Source organism: Pseudoliparis swirei, chromosome 18 (assembly GCF_029220125.1).
Source record: "Pseudoliparis swirei isolate HS2019 ecotype Mariana Trench chromosome 18, NWPU_hadal_v1, whole genome shotgun sequence".
In the NCBI taxonomy this organism is placed as follows: domain Eukaryota; kingdom Metazoa; phylum Chordata; class Actinopteri; order Perciformes; family Liparidae; genus Pseudoliparis; species Pseudoliparis swirei.
Genome location: NC_079405.1, coordinates 13,836 through 38,213, shown reverse-complemented (window position 1 = coordinate 38,213; position 24,378 = coordinate 13,836). Strand labels below are relative to the sequence as shown.

General features: G+C 51.9%; 2 protein-coding genes across 2 annotated transcripts; one reads left to right on the top strand and one right to left on the bottom strand.

Annotated features, from left to right (window-relative positions):
• Positions 1–1,789: 1,789 nt before the first annotated feature.
• On the top strand, positions 1,790–14,454 carry LOC130207809 (nuclear factor NF-kappa-B p100 subunit-like). The gene is made up of 7 exons (XM_056436524.1): positions 1,790–1,822; positions 4,772–4,910; positions 5,023–5,121; positions 5,250–5,405; positions 5,484–5,625; positions 7,589–7,703; positions 14,096–14,454. The coding sequence occupies exons 1-7, from the start codon at positions 1,790–1,792 to the stop codon at positions 14,327–14,329; spliced, it is 918 nt and encodes a 305-aa protein (XP_056292499.1). The 3' UTR covers positions 14,330–14,454.
• Positions 14,455–19,294: 4,840 nt separating this feature from the next.
• Positions 19,295–23,122, bottom strand: LOC130207808 (PH and SEC7 domain-containing protein 1-like). Its single transcript, XM_056436523.1, has 3 exons — positions 22,898–23,122; positions 22,625–22,768; positions 19,295–19,372 (listed from the first exon to the last, which is right to left on the bottom strand). Exons 1-3 carry the CDS (start codon positions 23,027–23,029, stop codon positions 19,295–19,297), a joined length of 354 nt encoding a protein of 117 aa, XP_056292498.1. The 5' UTR covers positions 23,030–23,122.
• Between the last annotated feature and the right edge of the window lie 1,256 nt (positions 23,123–24,378).

Here is a 24,378-nt window from a genome sequence, read left to right as displayed (position 1 = left end):
CCAGGGTAGAGGTCCTCCATGGTCGACGTCCTCCAGGGTAGAGGTCCTCCATGGTAGACGTCCTCCATGGTAGACGTCCTCCATGGTAGAGGTCCTCCATGGTAGAGGTCCTCCAGGGTAGAGGTCCTCCATGGTAGAGGTCCTCCATGGTAGAGGTCCTCCAGGGTAGACGTCCTCCAGGGTAGAGGTCCTCCATGGTAGAGGTCCTCCGTGGTCGACGTCCTCCAGGGTAGAGGTCCTCCATGGTAGACGTCCTCCAGGGTGGGCGATCCTCCAGGGTCGGCGTCCTCCAGGGTGGGCATCCTCCAGGGTGGGCGTCCTCCATGGTAGACGTCCTCCAGGGTAGAGGTCCTCCAGGGTAGAGGTCCTCCATGGTCGACGTCCTCCATGGTCGACGTCCTCCATGGTAGAGGTCCTCCAGGGTAGAGGTCCTCCATGTCAGGTAGAGGTCCTCCAGGGTGGGCGTCCTCCAGGTAGGCGTCCTCCATAGAGGTCCTCCAGGGTGAGGTCCTCCAGGTAGAGTCCTCAGGTGGGGTCCTCCAGGTAGGGGGTCCTCCAGGTGAGGAATCCAGGTGAGCGTCCTCCAGGGTAAATCCTCCAGGGTAGGCGTCCTCCATGGTAGGCGTCTCATGGTAGAGGTCCTCCAGGGTGAGCGTCCTCCATGGTAGAGCGTCCTCAGGGTGAGGTCCTCCATGGTAGAGGTCCTCCATGGTAGAGGTCCTCCAGGGTGAGGTCCTCCAGGTGGGCGATCCTCCAGGGTAGAGGTCCTCCATGGTAGACGTCCTCCAGGGTAGAGGTCCTCCATGGTAGAGGTCCTCCATGGTAGGGTCCTCCAGGGTGAGCGTCCTCCATGGTGAGGTCCTCCAGGGTAGAGGTCCTCCAGGGTAGAGTCCTCCAGTAGAGGAATCAGGGTAGAGGTCCTCCATGGTGGGGTCCTCCATGGCGTCCTCCAGGGTGGCGATCCTCCAGGGTAGAGGTCCTCCAGGGTCGACGTCCTCCAGGGTAGACGTCCTCCAGGGTAGAGGTCCTCCATGGTAGACGTCCTCCAGGGTAGAGGTCCTCCATGGTAGAGGTCCTCCAGGGTAGACGTCCTCCATGGTAGAGGTCCTCCAGGGTAGAGGTCCTCCAGGGTAGACGTCCTCCAGGGTAGACGTCCTCCATGGTAGACGTCCTCCAGGGTAGAGGTCCTCCATGGTAGAGGTCCTCCATGGTAGAGGTCCTCCAGGGTAGAGGTCCTCCATGGTAGACGTCCTCCATGGTAGAGGTCATCCATGGTAGAGGTCCTCCAGGGTGAGTCCTCCAGTCCTCCAGGGTAGAGGTCCTCCAGGGTGAGGTCCTCCAGGTGAGGTCCACCATGGTAGAAGGTAATCCAGGGTGGCCTCCAGGGTAGAGGTCCTCAGGTGGGCGTCCTCCATGGTGAGGTCCTCCAGGGTAGAGGTCCTCCATGGTGAGGTCCTCCAGGTGGTGGGGTCCTCAGGGTAGACGTCCTCCAGGGTAGAGGTCCTCCAGGGTAGAGGTCCTCCAGGGTAGACGTCCTCCAGGGTAGACGTCCTCCATGGTAGAGGTCCTCCAGGTGAGGGTCCTCGGCGTCCTCCAGGGTAGAGGTCCTCCATGGTAGAGGTCCTCCATGGTAGACGTCCTCCATGGTAGAGGTCCTCCAGGGTAGAGGTCCTCCATGGTAGACGTCCTCCAGGGTAGACGTCCTCCATGGTAGACGTCCTCCAGGGTAGAGGTCCTCCGTGGTTCCAGGGTAGAGGTCCTCCATGGTAGGTCCTCGGTGGGGTCCTCCATGGTAGAGGTCCTCAGGGTGGCGTCCTCCATGGTAAGTCCTCCAGGTGGGGAGTCCTCCATGGTAGAGGCGTCCTCCAGGTGGGCGTCCTCCAGGGTGGGGTCCTCCATGGTAGAGGTCCTCCGTGGTGGGGTCCTCCAGGGTAGAGGTCCTCCATGGTGAGGTCCTCCAGGGTGGGGTCCTCCAGGTGGGGTCCTCCAGGGTGGGGTCCTCCAGGGTGGTGAGGTCCTCCATGGTAGAGGTCCTCCGGTGAGGTCCTCCATGGTAGGGTCCTCCAGTAGAGGTCTCAGGGTAGGCGTCCTCAGGTAGAGTCCTCCATGGTAGGGTCCTCCAGGGTGACCCTCCGGGTGAGGTCCTCCATGGTAGAGGTCCTCCAGGGTAGAGGTCCTCCATGGTGGCGTCCTCCAGGGTAGCGTCCTCCAGGGTGGGGTCCTCCAGGTAGAGGTCCTCCATGGTAGAGGTCCTCCATGGTAGGGTCCTCCAGGGTGAGCGTCCTCAGGGTAGGCGTCCTCCAGGGTGAGGTAGAGGTCCTCCATGGTAGAGGTCCTCCAGGGTAGAGGTCCTCCATGGTAGAGGTCCTCCAGGGTAGAGGTCCTCCAGGGTAGACGTCCTCCATGGTAGACGTCCTCCAGGGTAGAGGTCCTCCAGGTAGAAGGTCCAGTGGGCGTCCTCCAGGGTCGACGTCCTCCAGGGTAGACGTCCTCCAGGGTAGACGTCCTCCAGGGTAGAAGTCCTCCATGGTAGACGTCCTCCATGGTAGAGGTCCTCCAGTCCTCCAGGTAGTCCTCCAGGGTAGAGGTCACATGGTAGAGGTAATCCCGTCCTCAGGGTAGGCGTCCTCCAGGGTAGGCGTCCTCAGGAGTGAGGTCCTCCATGGTGAGCGTCCTCCATGGTGGGCGTCCTCCAGACGTCTTCCAGGGTAGAGGTCCGGTGAGGTCCTCCATGGTAGGCGTCCTTCAGGGTAGAGGTCCTCCAGGGTCGACGTCCTCCAGGGTAGACGTCCTCCAGGGTAGAGGTCCTCCATGGTAGAGGTCCTCCATGGTAGAGGTCCTCCAGGGTAGAGGTCCTCCATGGTAGAGGTCCTCCAGGGTAGAGGTCCTCCAGGTGGGCGATCCTCAGTGAGCGTCCTCAGGGTGAGCGTCCTCCATGGGTGAGGTCCTCCATGGTAGGGTCCTCCAGGGGTGAGCGTCCTCCATGGTGAGGTCCTCCGAGTGGGGTCCTCCAGGGTGGGGTCCTCCAGAATGAGGGTCCTCCATGTTGACGTCCTCCAGGGTAGAGGTCCTCCATGGTGAGTCCTCCATGGTAGGGTCCTCCGTGGTAGAGGCGATCCTCCAGGATGAGGTCCTCCATAGTAGGTCAGCGTCCTCCATGGTAGAGGTCCTCCATGGTAGAGGTCCTCCAGGGTAGAAGTCCTCCAGGGTAGAGGTCCTCCATGGTAGAGGTCCTCCAGGGTAGAGGTCCTCCGTGGTAGAGGTCCTCCGTGGTAGAGGTCCTCCAGGGTAGAGGTCCTCCATGGTAGAGGTCCTCCATGGTAGAGGTCCTCCAGGGTAGAGGTCCTCCATGGTAGAGGTCCTCCAGGGTAGAGGTGTCCTCCATGGTAGAGATCCTCCAGGGTAAGCGTCCTCCAGGTGAGGGTCCTCCATGGTAGAGTCCTCCAGGGTGAAGGTCCTCCGTAGACGTCCTCCATGGTAGAGGTCCTCCATGGTAGAGGTCCTCCAGGGTAGAGGTCCTCCATGGTAGAGGTCCTCCAGGGTAGAGGTCGGCGATCCTCCAGGGTGGGCGTCCTCATGGTAGGCGTCCTCCAGGTAGAGGTCCTCCATGGTAGGCGTCCTCAGGGTAGAGTCCTCCATGGTAGGGGTCCTCCAGGTAGAGGTCCTCCAGGGTGAGGTCCTCCAGGTGGGTCCTCCAGGGTAGGCGTCCTCCATGGGTAGAGGGTCCTCCATGGTGGGAGTCCTCCAGGTGAGGTCCTCCAGGGTAGAGGTCCTCCATGGTAGCCTCCATGGTGGCTCCATAGTGCGGCGTCCTCCAGGGTAGACGTCCTCCAGGGTAGACGTCCTCCAGGGTAGAAGTCCTCCATGGTAGAGGTCCTCCATGGTAGAGGTCCTCCAGGGTAGAGGTCCTCCATGGTAGAGGTCCTCCAGGGTAGAGGTCCTCCATGGTAGAGGTCCTCCAGGGTAGACGTCCTCCAGACCTCCATGGTGAGGCGTCCTCCAGGGTAGGCGTCCTCAGGAGTGAGGTCCTCCAGGTAGGTCCTCCATGGTAGAGGTCCTCCAGGGTAGAGGTCCTCCAGGGTAGAGGTCCTCCAGGGTAGAGGTCCTCCATGGTAGAGGTCCTCCAGGGTAGAGGTCCTCCATGGTAGACGTCCTCCAGGGTAGAGGTCCTCCATGGTAGACGTCCTCCAGGGTAGACGTCCTCCAGGGTAGACGTCCTCCAGGGTAGAGGTCCTCCATGGTAGACGTCCTCCAGGGTAGACGTCCTCCAGGGTAGAGGTCCTCCATGGTAGAGGTCCTCCAGGGTAGAGGTCCACCATGGTAGAGGTAATCCAGGGTAGACGTCCTCCAGGGTAGACGTCCTCCAGGGTAGAGGTCCTCCATGGTAGAGGTCCTCCATGGTAGAGGTCCTCCAGGGTAGACGTCCTCCATGGTAGAGGTCCTCCAGGGTAGAGGTCCTCCAGGGTAGAGGTCCTCCAGGGTAGACGTCCTCCAGGGTAGAGGTCCTCCAGGGTAGACGTCCACCATGGTAGAGGTCATCCAGGGTAGAGGTCCTCCATGGTAGAGGTCCTCCATGGTAGAGGTCCTCCATGGTAGAGGTCCTCCAGGGTAGACGTCCTCCATGGTAGAGGTCCTCCAGGGTAGAGGTCCTCCATGGTAGAGGTCCTCCAGGGTAGAGGTCCTCCAGGGTAGAGGTCCTCCAGGGTAGAGGTCCTCCAGGGTAGAGGTCCTCCAGACCACCGAGGGGTTCATCTTCTCTCCGTCTCTTCAGTACGCCATCGTGTTCAAGACGCCGGCCTATCACAGCGCAGAGATCGAGAGGCCCGTCACGGTCTTCCTGCAGCTGAAGAGGAAGAAGGCCGGAGACAGAAGTGACCCCAAACAGTTCACCTTCATCCCGCAGGTCCAAGGTCAGCCAGAGGGGGCACTGCACTTCCTGTATGAAGGGGGGGGTAATCCACCTCCTGTAGGAGGTTCCCTCACCTCCTCTTCTCCTCTTCATCACCATCGCTCTCCTTTCAGACAAAGAGGAGGTGCTGAGGAAGAAGCAGAAGCCACTGCCTCACTACGAGCCCTGGAGAGGAGGAGGAGCTGGGCCGTTTGGAGGAGGAGGAGGAGGAGGTAGGGAGTTCCTTCCAAAAGCTTCCTTCAGCTGTCTGGGTTCTTCTTCAGCTCTTTGGGTTCTTCAGCTCTTTGGGTTCTTCTTCAGCCGTTCTAAATTCACTGTGGACTTTGTTTCACTTCTGTAGGATTCCAGTTCAACCAGATGAATGGAGGAGGAGCAGGAGGAGGAGGAGGAGGAGTCTTCTTCACTGAAGGCTTCGCAGGCTTCGGGGGAGGGACCCAGAGGTCAGGCTCCTCCCCTCAGACAGTGGTTACCCAGCAACAGCAGCTGTTGCATCTCGGTAACGACGTCCTGTAGTTTGAGACGATGTGGCGCTGCTCGGGTCAAAGGTCAGATTAACATGTGGTTGTGTGTGTAGCCGCCGGCCTCCAGGGCAGAGCCTCGCACGGCGCCGGGCAGACGGCCGCCGCCCTGCTGCAATACTGCAGCACCGGGGACGCCCGGGTCCTTCTGGCAATCCAGAGACACCTCTGTGGAGTCCAGGACGGCAACGGAGACACGTAAGCTTCTGATGAACTGTTTGACCTTCATGACGAACGTTTGACCTTCAAGACAAACTACTTGACCTTCATGATGAACGTTTGACCTTCAAGACAAACTACTTGACCTTCATGATGAACGTTTGACCTTCAAGACAAACTACTTGACCCTCATGATGAACGTTTGACCTTCAAACAAACTACTTGACCTTCATGACGAACGTTTGACCTTCATGACAAACTACTTGACCTTCATGATGAACGTTTGACCTTCAAGACAAACTACTTGACCTTCATGATGAACGTTTGACCTTCAAGACAAACTACTTGACCTTCATGACGAACGTTTGACCTTCAAGACAAACTACTTGACCTTCATGATGAACTGATTGACCTTCATGATGAACTGTTTGACCTTCACGATGAACTGTTTGACCTTCATGATGAATGCTTGACCTTCAAGACAAACGATTTGACCTTCATGATGAACTGTTTGACCTTCAAGACAAACGGTTTGACCTTCACAATGAACTGTTTGACCTTCATGATGAACTATTTGACCTTCATGATGAACTGTTTGACCTTCAAGACAAATGGTTTGACATTCACAATGAACTGTTTGACCTTCACGATGAACTGTTTGACCTTCATGATGAACTGTTTTACCTTCAAGACGAACTGTTTGACCTTCATGATGAACGTTTGACCTTCAAGACAAACGATTTGACCTTCATTATGAACTGTTTGACCTTCAAGACAAACGGTTTGACCTTCATGATGAACTGTTTGACCTTCATGATGAACTGTTTGACTTTCATGGTGAACTGTTTGACCTTCATGATGAACTGTTTGACCTTCATGATGAACTGTTTGACCTTCAAGACAAACTACTTGACCTTCATGATGAATGTTTGACCTTCAAGACAAACGATTTGACCTTCATGATGAACTGTTTGACCTTCATGATGAACTGTTTGACTTTCATGATGAACGTTTGACCTTCAAGACAAACGATTTGACCTTCATGATGAACTGTTTGACCTTCATGATGAACTGTTTGACCTTCAAGACAAACGGTTTGACCTTCATGATGAACTGGTTGACCTTCAAGACAAACTACTTGACCTTCATGATGAATGTATGACCTTCAAGACAAACGGTTTGACCTTCATGATGAACTGTTTGACCTTCATGATGAACTGTTTGACCTTCACGATGAACTGTTTGACCTTCACAATGAACTGTTTGACCTTCACGGTGAACTGTTTGACCTTCACTATGAACTGTTTGACCTTCACGATGAACTGTTTGACCTTCATGATGAACGGTTTGACCTTCACGATGAACTGTTTGACCTTCAAGACAAACGGTTTGACCTTCATGATGAACTGGTTGACCTTCAAGACAAACTACTTGACCTTCATGATGAATGTATGACCTTCAAGACAAACGGTTTGACCTTCATGATGAACTGTTTGACCTTCATGATGAACTGTTTGACCTTCACGATGAACTGTTTGACCTTCATGATGAACTGTTTGACCTTCACAATGAACTGTTTGACCTTCACGGTGAACTGTTTGACCTTCACGATGAACGTTTGACCTTCATGATGAACAGTTTGACCTTCACTATGAACTGTTTGACCTTCACGATGAACTGTTTGACCTTCACGATGAACTGTTTGACCTTCACGATGAACGGTTTGACCTTCATGATGAACTGTTTGACCTTCAAGACAAACTACTTGACCTTCATGATGAATGTTTGACCTTCAAGACAAACGGTTTGACCTTCATGATGAACTGTTTGACCTTCACGATGAACTGTTTGACCTTCACGATGAACTGTTTGACCTTCACAATGAACTGTTTGACCTTCACGGTGAACTGTTTGACCTTCACGATGAACTGTTTGACCTTCACGATGAACTGTTTGACCTTCACGATGAACTGTTTGACTTTCATGATGAACTGTCCTCTAGTCCTTTGCACCTGGCCGTCATCCACCAGCAGACAGGTGTGATCCAGCAGCTGCTCCACACTCTGCTGAGCAGCCAGCAGACCAGCGTCCTCAACACGGCCAACTGCCTCCAACAGGTAGATACCCCACTCTACTACACTGCCTCCAACAGGTAGATACCCCACTCTACTAGACTGCCTCCATCAGGTAGATACCCCACTCTACTACACTGCCTCCAACAGGTAGATACCCCACTCTACTAGACTGCCTCCAACAGGTAGATACCCCACTCTACTAGACTGCCTCCAACAGGTAGATACCCCACTCTAGACTGCCTCCAACAGGTAGATACCCCACTCTACTACACTGCGACCAACAGGTGAATGCCCCACTCTACTAGACTGCCTCCACAGGTAGATACCCCACTCTACTAGACTGCCTCCAACAGGTAGATACCCCACTCTAGACTGCCTCCAACAGGTAGATACCTCCACTTACTAGACTGCCTCCATCAGTAGATGCCCCACTCTACACTGCCTCCAACAGGTAGATACCCCACTCTACTAGACTGCCTCCATCAGGTAGATACCCCACTCTACTAGACTGCCTCCATCAGGTAGATACCCCACTCTACTACACTGCCTCCAACAGGTAGATACCCCTCATACCCCACTCTACTAGACTGCCTCCGCACTGCCTCCAACAGGTAGATACCTCTACCAGACTGCCTCCATCAGGTAGATACCTCTACTAGACTGCCTCCAACAGGTAGATGCCCACTCTACTACACTGCCTCCATCAGGTAGATACCTCTACTAGACTGCCTCCATCAGGTAGATACCTCTACTAGACTGCCTCCAACAGGTAGATACCTCTACCTGCCTCCAACAGGTAGATACCCACTCTACTGGACTGCCTCCATCAGGTAGATGCCCCACTCTGCTAGACTGCCTCCATCAGGTAGATACCCCACTCTACTAGACTGCCTCCAACAGGTAGATACCCCACTCTACTAGACTGCCTCCAACAGGTAGATACCTCTACAGACTGCCTCCATCAGGTAGATACCCCACTCTACTACAGGCATGAGAATCCTCACCTTCGGCAAAGTCGCGTTTGAACCAAAATAGGTGACTTACGTGAATCGTGTAGATCCGAAGAGTTTTGTTTGGGGTAGGGGGGTCAATTGGCGGCATGCGTTTATGAGATTGGGTGGGGACGGAGAAAGTGTGAAGTGTTGCTCTTAGCAATAAAACATCTTTGATGGGACGTGTCGCTCTCGGCCAATCAGCCAAGATGTCTTCAGCGCCAGTGGTTTAGGTTAGCTTGAATGTTGGCTACTTCTGCTGTCGCCTGCGGTGTAGCGATGCTAACAAAGTACCCGTCGTTCAGAGCGATGTGATTTAGCATATTTTAGTCTCAATACTTCATTAAAGCGATCAGGCGCTGCCCGTGTCGAGCTGTTTGCACGCAGCTGGCGCACAGCGAGGCGTTAAGTGGCGAATTTTCGGCTAAAAAATAAAAATAAAAAGATGCCAGAAGTGAAATGTTTAAGTTCAGTCTGTAAAGTTCTGTAACTCTACAGCTGCTCATCCAGATGAACTCTGTATCCTCTGGTCAGAGACTAACGGCCTCATAGTGTATAATCATTGATCAATGCTATGATGGCTCCATGTAGTTTCATTAATATCTTGCTGTATTAATACTCATATTACTGCTATTTGTTAAGTGTTGAAAAAGTTGGTAAAAAGTGAACCATACAGATATTTGATTTATTACTATTATAGATAAATATACCAGTATCGTATTTATGGTATACTGTTTTTATGGTATTGTATCATGATATTTATGGCAGGTATGGTATAGAAGATCGTGACAACCAGGTAGAGGCAGAACAGACTCGAGGAACAGACTCGAGGAACAGACTCAAGGACCAGACTCAAGGACCAGAGTCAAGGACCAGACTCAAGGACCAGACTCAAGGAACAGACTCAAGGACCAGACTCAAGGACCAGACTCAAGGCTCAAGGACCAGACTCAAGGACCAGACTCAAGGACCAGACTCAAGGACCAGACTCAAGGAACAGACTCAAGGACCAGACTCAAGGACCAGACTCAAGGAACAGACTCAAGGAACAGACTCAAGGACCAGACTCAAGGCTCAGCAGAGCACAAGACTTGAAGACTTGTTCACGCCAACATCAAAAAAAGGAAGTTGGTTCATGAATGACCATATTATACACAATATTACTATTATTATAGGGCCCGATCACTGACTTGGTGTCAGAATGGAGGACCTATAGATTATCATACAACGTCCAACATCGATGTTCGTGGAAGCAACATCGCCTATCCTCCTCACCTTTTTCACCCCTGACCCGTTTTCATGCCTGCTACTAGACTGCCTCCATCAGGTAGATACCCCACTCTACTAGACTGCCTCCATCAGGTAGATACCCCACTCTACTACACTGCCTCCAACAGATACCCCACTCACACTAGACTGCCTCCATCAGGTAGATACCCCTCTACTTGACTGCCTCCATCAGGTAGATACCTCTACTACACTGCCTCCATCAGGTAGATACCTCCTAGACTGCCTCCAACAGGTAGATACCTCTCTACTAGACTGCCTCCATCAGGTAGATACCTCAGACTGCCAGGTGATGCCCCACTCTACTAGACTGCCTCCATCAGGTAGATACCCCACTCTACTAGACTGCCTCCAACAGGTAGATACCCCTCTACCAGACTGCCTCCAACAGGTAGATACCCCACTCGACTAGACTGCCTCCATCAGGTAGATACCCCACTCTACTAGACTGCCTCCATCAGTTAGATACCCCACTCTACTAGACTGCCTCCAACAGGTCGATACCCCACTCTACTAGACTGCCTCCAACAGGTAGATACCCCACTCTACTAGACTGACTCCATCAGGTAGATACCCCACTCTACTACACTGCCTCCATCAGGTAGATACCCCACTCTACTAGACTGCCTCCAACAGGTAGATACCCCACTCTACTAGACTGCCTCCAACAGGTAGATACCCCACTCTAGTAGACTGCCTCCATCAGGTAGATACCCCACTCTTCTAGACTGCCTCCATCAGGTAGATACCCCACTCTACTAGACTGCCTCCAACAGGTAGATACCCCACTCTACTGCATCCATCAGGTAGATACCCCACTCTACTACACTGCCTCCAACAGGTAGATACCTCTACTAGACTGCCTCCATCAGGTGAATACCCCACTCTACTAGACTGCCTCCAACAGGTAGATACCCCACTCTACTAGACTGCCAGGTAGATACCCCACTCTAACTGCCATCAGGTAGATACCCCACTCTTAGACTGCCTCCAACAGGTAGATACCCAACAGGTCTACTAGACTGCCTCCAACAGGTAGATACCCACTCTACCAGACTGCCCTGCCTCCAACAGGTAGATACCTCTACTAGACTGCCTCCATCAGGTAGATACCTCTACTAGACTGCCTCCAACAGGTAGATACCCTACTAGACTGCCTCCATCAGGTAGATACCCCACTCTACTAGACTGCCTCCATCAGGTAGATACCTCTACTAGACTGCCTCCAACAGGTAGATACTAGACTGCCTCCATCAGGTAGATACCGACTGCCTCCATCAGGTAGATACCCCACCTCTGACTGCCTCCAACAGAGATACCTCTACTAGACTGCACCAGACTGCCTCCATCTAGACTGCCTCCATCAGGTCCCTCTACTAGACTGCCTCCAACAGGTAGATACCCCACTCTACCCTGCCTCCAACAGGTAGACCCCACCTACTAGACTGCCTCCATCAGGTAGATACCCCTCTACTAGACTGCCTCCATCAGGTAGATACCCCACTCTACTAGACTGCCTCCAACAGGTAGATACCCCACTCTGCACTGCTCTACTAGACTGCCTCCATCAGGTAGATACCCCACTCTACTAGACTGCCTCCAACAGGTAGACACCCCACTCTACTAGACTGCCTCCATCAGGTAGATACCCCACTCTACTATACTGCATCCATCAGGTAGATACCCCACTCTACTATACTGCATCCATCAGGTAGATACCCCACTCTACTACACTGCCTCCAACAGGTAGATACCCCACTCTACTAGACTGCCTCCATCAGGTAGCTCTACTAGACTGCCTCCATCAGGTAGATACCCCACTCTACTAGACTGCCTCCAACAGGTAGATACCCCACTCTACTAGACTGCCTCCAACAGGTAGATACCCCACTCTACTAGACTGCCTCCATCAGGTAGATACCCCACTCTACTAGACTGCCTCCATCAGGTAGATACCCCCACTAGACTGCCTCCAACAGGGAGATGCCCCACTCTACTAGACTGCCTCCATCAGGTAGATACCCCACTCTACTAGACTGCCTCCATCAGGTAGATACTCTACTAGACTGCCTCCAATTGAATGCCCACTCTACTAGACTGCCTCCATCAGGTAGATACCCCACTCTACTAGACTGCCTCCATCAGGTAGATACCCCACTAGACTGCCCATCAGGTAGATACACTCTACTAGACTGCCTCCAACAGGTAGATACCTCTACTAGACTGCCTCCAACAGGTAGATACCCCACTCTACCAGACTGCCTCCATCAGGTAGATACCCCACTCTACTAGACTGCCTCCATCAGGTAGATACCCCTACTAGACTGCCTCCAACAGGTAGATACCCCACTCTACTAGACTGCCTCCATCAGGTAGATACCCCTCTACTAGACTGCCTCCATCAGGCAGATACTCCCTCTATACTGCATCCATCAGGTAGATACCTCTACTATACTGCATCCATCAGAGATACCCCACTCTACTAGACTGCCTCCATCAGGCAGTAAAATTCCACTCTACTAGACTGCCTCCATCAGGTAGATACCCCACTCTGCTAGACTGCCTCCCATCAGGTAGATACCCCACTGTACTATACTGCCACCATCAGGTAGATGCCCCACTCTACTAGACTGCCTCCATCAGGTAGATACCCCACTCTGCCCCACTCTACTAGACTGCCTCCATCAGGTAGATACCCCACTCTACTAGACTGCCTCCATCAGGTAGATACCCCACTCTACTAGACTGCCTCCATCAGGTAGATACCCCACTCTACTAGACTGCCTCCAACAGGTAGATACCCCACTCTACTAGACTGCCTCCAACAGGTAGATACCCCACTCTACTAGACTGCCTCCAACAGGTAGATACCCCACTCTACTAGACTGCCTCCATCAGGTAGATACCCCACTCTACTAGACTGCCTCCAACAGGTAGATACCCCACTCTACTAGACTGCCTCCAACAGGTAGATACCCCACTCTACTAGACTGCCTCCATCAGGTAGATACCCCACTCTACTAGACTGCCTCCATCAGGTAGATACCCCACTCTACTAGACTGCCTCCATCAGGTAGATACCCCACTCTCCGTGACTGCCTCCATCAGGTAGATACCCCCTCTACTAGACTGCCTCCAACAATTCGATACCTACTAGACTGCCTCCAACAGGTAGTTACCCCACTCTACTACACTGCCTCCATCAGGTAGATACCCCCTACTAGACTGCACTCTACTAGACTGCCTCCAACAGGTAGATACCTCTACTAGACTGCCTCCATCAGGTAGATACCCCACTCTACTAGACTGCCTCCAAGAGGTAGATACCCCACTACTAGACTGCCTCCAACAGGTAGATACCCCACTCTACTAGACTGCCTCCATCAGGTAGATACCCTCTCTACTAGACTGCCTCCATCAGGTAGATACCCCACTCTACCAGACTGCCTCCAACAGGTAGATACCCCACTACTAGACTGCCTCCATCAGGTAGATACCTCTACTAGACTGCCTCCATCAGGTAGATACCCCCACTCTACTAGACTGCCTCCATCAGGTAGATACCCCACTCTACTAGACTGCCTCCAACAGGTAGATACCCCACTCTACTAGACTGCCTCCATCAGGTAGATACCCCACTCTACTAGACTGCCTCCAACAGGTAGATACCCCACTCTACTAGACTGCCTCCATCAGGTAGATACCCCACTCTACTAGACTGCCTCCATCAGGTAGATACCCCACTCTACTAGACTGCCTCCAACAGGTAGATACCCCACTCTACTAGACTGCCTCCAACAGGTAGATACCCCACTCTACTAGACTGCCTCCATCAGGTAGATACCCCACTCTACTACACTGCCTCCAACAGGTAGATACCCCACTCTACTAGACTGCCTCCATCAGGTACTAGACTGCCTCCATCAGGTAGATACTCTACTAGACTGCCTCCATCAGGTAGATACCCCACTCTACTAGACTGCCTCCATCAGGTAGATACCCCACTCTACTAGACTGCCTCCATCAGTCTGCCTCCAACAGGTAGATACCCCACTCTACTACACTGCCTCCATCAGGTAGATACCCTCATGTCCACGTGGTTACCAAGGTAACCACGGTAACTAGCTGCCCTCTCAACCCTTCACCTGTCTGCAGACTCCTCTCCACCTGGCGGTGATCACCCGGCAGGTGGGGGTGGTGGAGGCTCTGCTGAGGGGGGGGGCCGACCCCAGCCTGCTGGACCGAGACGGGCGCAGTCCGCTCCACCTGGCGGCGCTGGCCGGAGACGCCGCCACGCTGCGCCCCCTGCTGGCCCACCTGGGCGAGCGCCACGCCCACCTGGTCAACTCGCCGGACTTCCACGGTGAACCAGAATGCTGCTCAGGCTGAGTCGTGTCTGAGAACCTGGCGAGGAGTAACCGATGACGTGGACCCCCAGGTCTGCAGCCGCTCCACCTGGCCGTGAGGAGGGACGGAGAGCGCTGTCTCCGCCTCCTGGTGGGGGGCGGAGCCAAAATCAACGCACCTGAGCAGAAGAGCGGAAACACGGCGCTGCACCTGGCGGTCAGAGGGAACCTGTTCAAGGTGGCCTGCACGCTCATCACAGAGGTACCACACACACACACACACACACACACACACACACAGACAGACACAGAGGTACCACACACACACACACACACACACACACACACACAGACAGACACAGAGGTACCACACACACACACACACACACACACACACAGAGGTACCACACACACACACACACACACACACAGACAGACACAGAGGTACCACACACACACACACACACAGAGGTACCACACACACACACACACACACACACACAGACACAGAGGTACCACACACACACACACACACACACACACACAGAGGTACCACACACACACACACACACACACACACACACACACACACACACACACACACACACACACACAGAGGTACCACACACACACACACACACACACAGAGGTACCACACACACACACACACACACACACACAGAGGTACCACACACACACACACACACACACACACACACAGACAGACACAGAGGTACCACACACACACACACACAGACACACACACACACAGAGGTACACACACACACACACACACAGAGGTACACACACACACACACACACACACACAGAGGTACCACACACACACACACACACACACACAGAGGTACCACACACACACACACACACACACACACACACACACACACACAGAGGTACCACACACACACACACACACAGAGGTACCACACACACACACACACACACACACACACACAGAGGTACCACACACACACACACACACAGACAGACACAGAGGTACCACACACACACACACACACACACACACACACACACACACACAGAGGTACCACACACACACACACACACACACACACAGACAGACACAGAGGTACCACACACACACACACAGACAGAGGTACCACACACACAGAGACACACACACAGACAGAGGTACCACACACACAGAGACACACACAGAGGTACCACACACACACACACACACACACACACAGAGGTGCCACACACACACACACAAAAGAAAAAGAGCCCCCCAAAAAAACCACACCACCAACCCCAACAGAAACCCCAACCCCACAAAACCCACAGAGCCACAACCCACCAACCCACAGAGAAACCCACCACCCCCCCCCAGGAAAACCCCCAAACCCCCAAAAAGGGGGCCCCCAACCCCCCCCGGGGGCCCCCCCCCACCCCCCAAAACCCACCGAAAAAACCCAAAAAAAAAGTAAACCCCCCCAAAAAAAGAAAAAAATAAACCCCAACCCCCAAAAAAGGAAACCACCCAACCCCCAAGGGGCCCAACCAAACCCCAGGGTACCCCCAAAACCCCCAAACCCCACCCAACCCCACAGAGAACCCCAAAAACACACCCCAAAAAAGAACCCAAGACGAAAACCCCCCCCCCTTCTCTCTCCTCCTTTTTTCCTTAAACCCCCTTCCCCCCTTCCCACCCTCCGCCCCCCACCTTCCCCCCCCTCCTCCCCACCTCCTCCTCTCCTAACCCCCACCTTCCCCTTCTTTCCTTTTTTATTTTTTTACCCTTAATTTTTTTTTTTTTTATTTCCCCTTTTCCCCCCCCCCCAAAAATTTTTAGTTCTCAGGCCCCAAAAAAGGGGGGGGGCCGGACCAAACAACCCGAGGGCCGAGGGGCCCCCTCCCCCCCGGGGGGCCTGGCCCCGGGGGCCAGGGTTTCCCCCTTCATAAACCAAATTCCCGGGTTTCCAGGAAGGGACTGCCCCGGGGGCCCCCCACCTCCTTTACCCTTCTCCCCTCCTTTCCCTCCCTCCCCCCTCCTTCAAACTTTTCCCCCCCGCTTCCCAAAAACCCCCCCCAAAACCCCCCCACCCCCACCCCCTAACCCCCCACCCCCTCCCCCCCACCCCTCCCCCCCCCCCAACCCCCCCCCCCCCCCTCCACACCCCCCCCCCCCCCCCCCCTCCCACCCCCCCCTTTCCCTCCCCCCAGAAGGAAAGGGCCAAAAGCCCCGAGGAAAAACCAACCGTTGAACAAAAACAACAACAAAGAAAAACCTGCCCCCCCCCCCCCCCCACCCAGGGGGCGGGGCCCCACCCCGGGGACCCCCCACCCGGAGGGCCCCCCCAAAAAAGGGGGGGTAAACCCCCCCCCACCAAATCCCCCCCCGAGGTCCACCCCAGTCCCCCCACCCCGGGGCCCCCCCCCTTTCCCCCCCCCCCACGGGTAAACCCAAACAACCCCCCGGCCGGGACCAACCCCGGGGAAACCAAAGGCCACCGGCACCACCACCCCACCCCACCGGTCCCACCACCACCACCCGGGGAAAAACCACCAGGTCCACCACCAAACCGGGCCCCCGGCCACCACCCCGGGGCCCCGGGGACCACCGGCCAACCGGGGAAACCGGAAAAACCGGGCCCCACCCCGGACCGGGAGGACCCCCCCTACCCCACCCTTTTTCCCCCCCCCCTTGGTTTCCAAATAACACTTCGTTAAATTTTAATTTAAAATTGTTGCCCCGAAATTAAACCGGTATTTGGGTTTTTTTTTTTTCCCCAAATTTTTTTTTTTTTTTTTCTCCCCCCTGGAAACTGGGAACCCCCCTGCCAGGGGTGGGGGCCCTGGCCCCGGAGATTTTCCCCAAAAAGTGGGTTGTGAAAGGGCTCCTTCTTCCCTCCCCCCTCCCTCCCTTTTTTTTTAATTTTTTCCTCCCCCCATTCCCATTTTCCCCCCATTTCCAACCCCTTTCCCCCTTTTTTTTTTCCCCCCTTTTTACCCCTTTTGCCCCCCTTTTTTACCTTCTCTGCCGCCCCCCCCTCCCCTTCCTCCTTTTTCTCTGGGGGGTGGTTTGGGGCCTGGACTCTGGGGGGGACCTGGTCTCTGTGGGGGACCTGGACTCTGTGGGGGACCTGGACTCTGGGGGGACCTGGACTCTGGGGGGACCTGGTCTCTGTGGGGACCTGACTCTGGGGGACTTGACTCTGGGGACCTGTCTCTGTGGGGACCTGACCTTGGGGACCTGACCCTGGGGGGACCTGGTCTCGTGGGGGACCTGGACCTAAATTCCTGGACTCTGGGGACCTGACCTTAAATCTGGTCTCTGGGGGGACCTGGACTCTGTGGGGGACCTGGACTCTGGGGGGACCTGACCTCAATGTGGGACTGACCTGGGAGGACCTGGACTCTGGGGGACCTTTTTTAAAAAGGTTAAACAATAAAATAAAAAAACAACTTCAAGTTATTTGTTATTTTTGTTATTAAATTATTTTGTTTTTTGTCTTCATGAAATAAAGTTTGAATTAAAGTGTTCACAAAGAGTGTGTAGTGTTTGTGTTTGTGTGTGTCTGTCTTGTGTGTGTGTCGCCCAAGATGGCGGCTTTACTCTTCTTTCATTGTTCTCCGTTCTTCTTCTCGCCTCCTTTAATCATCTTAGTCACCGTAATCTCGGCGCTATTTACCGCCCCCTGCTGGCACGGATGAGTAGTGAATGACCAGCTGCAGAGCAACCAATCAGAGCAACCAATCAGAGCCCAGCAGAGCCCCTGCGTGTCTCCTCGTGATGAAGAGGACTCGTGGTCTTCCTCCAGACAACAAAACGACTCGTCTGTTTCAAAATGTTTATTTAATATTTAATATTTTTGCCTCCAAGCCTTCAAAAAATGATCCAAACAGGAAGTTGAGTTTCACTACGACAGGAAGTGGACGGTGACGACCACGAGGACTAAAGAATAAATAGAGGAAGAGGACACTTATTATTATTGTATATGTGTATATATATACACATATATATATACACACGTAAAGATATATTCTCATGTATATAAACGCTCTGCTGCCGCCTGGTGGCCGCCTCCTGTCACTACACGTGGTTTGAAAGCGTCTCAATATGGACGTGAAAATAAATACAAATGAATAAAAACCTGAAGATTAATCTGACAACGTCTACGTCTGTCAGGTAAGAACTTTATTATTATTATTATCATATGAAGTCATGAACATGAGCTGCACGTTTAAAGGGCCACACACACACACCAGTGATATGAGGCCTCTAGTGGCAGCATGAGGAAGACTTCATTACCCAGAAGCCCTTCACCTGAACAAGATGGCTGCGGTTTAAACTTTAAGAGAAGAAGAAAACACAGCGTGGACGGATCCAGACGGGTTCAGGACTAGACCTCTGTGCCGAGACCCACTGCAGGTCTGCAGGTCTGCAGGTCTGCAGGTCTGCAGGTCTGCAGGTCTGCAGGTATATGGGTCAAGTATTAATAAATAATTATGGGATGGATTCCAGCCTGCAGATTGCAAATTATTAATATTTGTTGCGCGCACACACACACACACACACGTTGTTCTGACCCCCCCCCCCAACAGTCTGTGCGTATCTGGTTGTCATGGCAACCCGCTCCGAGGCTCATTCCCGCCGACTGTTGGAGTCTCCGCTCCTTCAGTTTAACATAATAAAAGTCTCTGACGCTCTTACTCTGAAAGGTGGATGTTTGGATGAAACCCGGTTCCCTGAACGCGTCGGCTCGTCCTCGAGCGTCTCCTCTCCCACGGACCTCAAACGTCTCACCGAGCCAATCAGAGCGCGTTGAACAGAAAAGCTTGAGGGAGGATGTCGGCCCGCTACCCATGATGCATCATGTCCGCCTCTAGGGCGCCTCCTCCTGCTCTTCCGTCAGCTGTTCTTCTTCTGTTTCCTCTCTGCCTGGTTCTGAGGCCCTCGGCGACCTGAGGTTTTGGGGGTCGCGGCCTGCTGCCCCTCTCCTCCTCTGCAGGCCGAAAGCAGTCATGGGATCAAGGTCGCCAGGTTCGCCGCCGGCAGTTGGGCTGTAGCAGGCATGGCGACGTCCTGCAGCGCGCGCGTCTTCGAGGTTGACGAGAGACGCCAGGAGGCGGAGTCAACAACACAACCCTGACCTTCACTCCCTGGACTCATCACCGCATGTTACACCGTTGTTGCTCTTTTATTGTGAAGGTATTTTGAATCTTTTGTTTTGAAAAGTGTCTTCTTCTCTTTTGGTTGTTTCACTTTTGTGAAACATGAGAACGTCAGACGACTCCTGAGCGCTGCAACAAGCGAGGCCCGGCTTTTATTTTGAAGGAGGCACAAACAGCTGAATAGACACTGTGGTCTCCAGTATACGAGGTAGTAAAAGTCCCAATATCTGTTCACTTGATTATATGTTCACCTCAATGTCACATTATAATAATAATAATAATAATAATAATAATAATAATTATAATAATAATAATTATTATTATTGTAGAACAAATCGTGGAATAAATGATATTACCTTTCCTTTAGAGCCTCACTCATCCTGCTCTGATGAAACACATTTCACTGATTAAATAGATTTTTCATCCTCCAGTATATCACTACGTGCCATAATGAAACTAGATTGAAAAATGTCGGACAACATTAGTTTCCATAGAATCAAAGTGTTTCTTTTAGAACCTCTTTTTGAAACCTCCAGATCTAAAATGGGTGTTAAAGCTGCATTCTCTCTCCTGACCACCAGGGGGCGACTCTGGTTGTATAGAAGTCTATGCTTCATGTGTTAAAGCTGCATTCTCTCTCCTGACCACCACAGGGGCGACTTCTCTGCACAAGTATAGAAGTCTATGCTTCATGTGTTAAAAGCTGCATTCTCTCCTGACCACCAGGGGGCGACTCCTCTGGTTGTATAGAAGTATATGCTTCATGTATTAAAAGCTGCATTCTCTCTCCTGACCACCAGGGGGCGACTCCTCTGGTTGTATAGAAGTTTTATGCTTCATGTTATTAAAGCTGCATTCTCTCCTGACTAAAGCCACCAGGGGCGACTCTGGATTTGTATAGAAGTTCATGCTTCAATGTGTTAAAGCTGCATTCTCTCTCCTGACCAGCAGGGGGCTCCTCTGGTTGTATAGAAGGCTAAGTGCTTCATGTGCGTTAAAAGCTGCATTCTCTCTCCTGGACCAGCAGGGGCGACTCCTTTGGTTGTATAGAGAAGTCGATGCTTCACATGTGTTAAGCAGTTGCATTCTCTCACTGATTCACCAGGGGCGACTCCTCTGGTTGTATAGAAGTTCATGCTTCATGCGTGTTAAAGCTGGCATCTTTCTCTCCTGACCAGCAGGGCGACTCTGGTTGTATAGAAGTCGATGCTTCATGTGTTGCTGCATTCTCTCCTGACCTGAGTGGCGGCTCCTCTGGTTGTATGAAGGCTGTAACTACGCCCGTATTTAAGCACATTCTCCTGACCACCAGGGGGTGACACCTCTGGTTGTATAGAAGTCGATGCATCATGTGGTAAAGCTGCATTCTCTCCTGACCGCAGGGCAACTCCTCTGGTTGTATGAAATCGATGCTTCGCTGTTAAACTGTTCTCCTGACCAATTAGAGGGCGACTTCTCTGGTTGTATAGGAAGTCGATGCTTCATGTGTTAAAGTTGCATTCTCTCTCCTGACCACCAGGGCGACTTCTCTGGTTGTATAGAAGTCGATGCTTCATGTGTTATTAAGCTTTCCATTCTCTCTCCTGACCACCAGGGGCGACTCCTCTGGTTGTATAAGTCGATGCCCAGCATGTGTTAGCTGATATATCTGACACAGGGGCGACTCCTCTGGTTGTATAAGTCGATGCTTCATATTATTAAGCTGCATTCTCCCACAACCACCAGGGGCGACTTCTCTGGTTGTATAAGTGATACTTCATGTTAAAGCTGCATTCTCTCTCCTGACCAGCAGGGGCGACTTACCTCTGGTTGTATGAAGTCGATGCTTCCATGTGTTAAAGCTGCATTCTCTCTCCTGACCTCACCAGGGGGCGACTCCTCTGGTTGTATGAAGTCTATGCTTCCATGTGTTAAAGCTGCATTCCTCTCTCCTGACCAGCAGGGGCGGCTCCTCCTGGTTGTATAGAAGGCTATGCTTCATGTGTTAAAGCTGCATTCTCTCTCCTGACCAACCAGGGGCGACTCCTCTGGTTGCATATAGAAGTCGATGCTTCATGTGTTAAAGCTGCATTCTCTCTCCTGACCACCAGTAAGGCGACTCACTCTGGTTGTATAGAAGTTTGATGCTGCTCATGTGTTAAAGCTGCATTCTCTCTCCTGACCACCACCAGGTGGCGACTCACCTCTGGTTGTATAGAAGGCTATGCTTCATGTGTTAAAGCTGCCATTCTCTCTCCTGACCACCACCAGGGCGACTTCCTCTGGTTGTATAAGTCAAGTAACTGTGTGTTAGCTGCATTCTCTCACAGCCACCGGGGCGACTTCTCTCTCTGGTTGTATGAAGCCCATGCTTCATGTGTTAATTAAGCTGCATTCTCTCTCTCCGACCACCAGGGGCGACTCCTCTGGTTGTATAGAAGTCGATGCTTCATGTGTTGGGCCTGCATTCTCTCTCCCTGACCTGAGGGCGACTCCTCTGGACATAAGTCGATACTTCATGTGTACATTCTCTCCTGACCACCAGGGGCGACTTCTCTGGTTGTATAGAAGTGATGCTTCATGTGTTAAAGCTGCATTCTCTCTCCTGACCACCAGGGGCGACTTCTCTGGTTGTATGTTGTGGTCGGATCGCTTCATGTGTTAAAGCTGCATTCTCTCTCCTGATTCAGCAGCAGGGGGCGACTCACTCTGGTTGTGTAAGTGAGTAGCTATTGTGTGCATGCATTCTCCTGACCACTTGAGGGACAGAGCTCCTCTGTAGTGCTGAAGTCGATGCTTCATGTGTTAAAAGCTGCATTCTCTCTCTCTCTCTCTGACCTCACCAGGGGGCGACTCCTCTGGTTTGTATAGAAGTCATGCTTCATGTGTTGGGGTAAAGCTGCATTCTCTCCTGACCACCAGGGGCGACTTCTCTGGTTGTATAGAAGTCTGTGCTTCATGTAAAAGCTGCATTCTCTCTCCTTGACCAACACCAGGGATATCAGTTTTAATCACGATGCTTCTGTTCTCTACATTTTTCAGAAGCGGCTCCTCTGGTTGTATAGAAGTCGATGCTTCATGTGTTAAAGCTGCATTCTCTCTCTCCTGACCACCAGAGGCGACTCCTCTGTCATTGTATAGAAGTCAGGCTTCATTCTCTCACCCCCTGTAGTCTACAGAATTTGCCCCAGCAGCGTACCTCAAACTCAAGGTACTCCTGTCGGAGTTTCTGCTCCTCCAGCTCACGACCTTTGACCTTGGGGTCCGGCGTGGAGGCCGTGAGCTCCGCCAGCTCGGAGCAGACCGCCCTGAACCGGTTCTCGTGAGACTTGACCTGCTCCTCCTGACGGGAAACACATGAACATGATGAACGCCTCGTCTGAGGAGGACCGGGTCTGAGGAGGACCGGGTCTGAGGAGGACCGGGTCTGAGGAGGACCGGGTCTGAGGAGGACCAGGTCTGAGCGCCTCACCGGGGGCAGCTTGCTGTGGGACCCCGGCAGCAGAGGCCGGCTGAACCTCTTCTGGGAGCCGATCGCCGCCGGGAACGGGGGCGCAGAAAACATGGCCGCCACCACGTTGATGCGCGTGATCCACGACTGCATCTGGTCTGCATCGCTGAGGACACAGAGGACAGGGTCTAGGGTCTACAGGTCTCAGGGTCTAGGGTCCAGGGTCTACAGGTCTCAGGGGACAGGGTCTACGCGGGTCTCAGGGGTCATTAGTCGTGCAGATTCTCGGGGACAGGGTCCAGGGTCTACAGGTCTCAGTGGTCTAAGGTCCTGGGTCTGGGGTCTCCTGGTCACAGAGGTCTGGGTCTTGGCAGATGCTGGGGGTCCTGGTCCTGGTCCTCTGGGTGTCTGAGGCTGAGACATCCTCCCCCCCGTAGCTGAAACACGGGCCTCTTGCTCAAATCAAGGTACTCCTGTCGGAGTTTCTGCTCCTCCAGCTCACGACCTTTGACCTTGGGGTCCGGCGTGAGTTTTTTTTTTTTGGGGGGGTTTTTTTGGTTTTTTTTTTTTTTTTTCTTTTTTTTTTTTTTTTTGATTTTTTTTAAAGGGGTTTTTTTTGGGGGTTTTTTTTTTAAATTTATTTTTTTTTAAAAATTTTTGGGTTTTTTAAATTTGGGGTTTTTTTTTTTTTTTTTTTTTGGGTTTTTTTAAATTTTTTTTAAATTTTTTTTTCCCGGGGGGTTTTTTTTTTTTTTTTTTTTTAAATTTTTTGGGTTTTTGGGGGGTTTTTTTTTTTTTTTTTTCCCCCAATTTTTTTTGGGGTTTTTTTTTTTTGGGGGTTTTTTTTTGGGTTTTTTTTTTTTTTTGGGGGGGGGGGGTTTTTTTTAAAACCTTTTTTTGGGTAATTTAAATGTTTTTTTTTTGGGTTGGGGGGTTTTGGGGGGGGGGTTTTTTTTTTTTGGGGGGGAAAATTTTCCCTTTTGGGGGGGGGTTTTTTGGGTTTTTGGTTTTGTTTTTTTTTTTAAAAATTTTTGGGTTTTTTTTTTTTTTGGGGGGGGGGGAAAGGGGGGGGTTTTTTTTTGGGGGGGGAAATTTTTTTTGGGGGGGCCCCCGGGGGGGTTTTTGGGGGTTTTTTGGGGGGTTTTTTGGGGGCCCGGGGGAAATTTTTGGGTTTAAAAAAACCCCCCCTTTTTTTAAAACCCCCCCTTTTTTTTCCCCCGGGGGGGGGGGTTTTTTGGGGTTTTTTTGTTTTTTTTTTTTTTATTTTTTTTTTTTTTTTTTTTTTTTTTTTTTTTTTTTTTTTTTTTTTTTTTTTTTTTTTTTAAATTTTTTTTTTTTTTTTATTTTATTTTTTTTTAATTTTTTTTTATTTTTTTTTTTTTTTTTTTTTTTTTAAATTTTTTTTTTTTTTTTTTTTTTTTTTTTTTTTTTTTTTTTTTGGGTTTTTTTTGGGGTTTTTTTTTTTTTTTTAAAATTTTTTTTTTTTTTTTTTTTTTTTTTTT

Excerpts from the sequence above, each read along its gene's own strand:
- LOC130207809 (XM_056436524.1), top strand. The coding sequence starts at position 1,790 with ATGGTAGAGGTCCTCAGGGTGGCGTCCTCCATG. Across the intron at positions 5,626-7,588 it reads CAGGACGGCAACGGAGACAC|TCCTTTGCACCTGGCCGTCA; the intron begins GTAAGCTTCTGA and ends ACTGTCCTCTAG. Across the intron at positions 7,704-14,095 it reads CGGCCAACTGCCTCCAACAG|ACTCCTCTCCACCTGGCGGT; the intron begins GTAGATACCCCA and ends ACCTGTCTGCAG.
- LOC130207808 (XM_056436523.1), bottom strand. The coding sequence starts at position 23,029 with ATGCAGTCGTGGATCACGCGCATCAACGTGGTGGCGGCCATGTTTTCT. Across the intron at positions 22,769-22,897 it reads CCCACAGCAAGCTGCCCCCG|GAGGAGCAGGTCAAGTCTCA; the intron begins GTGAGGCGCTCA and ends GTTTCCCGTCAG. Across the intron at positions 19,373-22,624 it reads AGGAGTACCTTGAGTTTGAG|ACGCGCGCGCTGCAGGACGT; the intron begins GTACGCTGCTGG and ends TCAACCTCGAAG.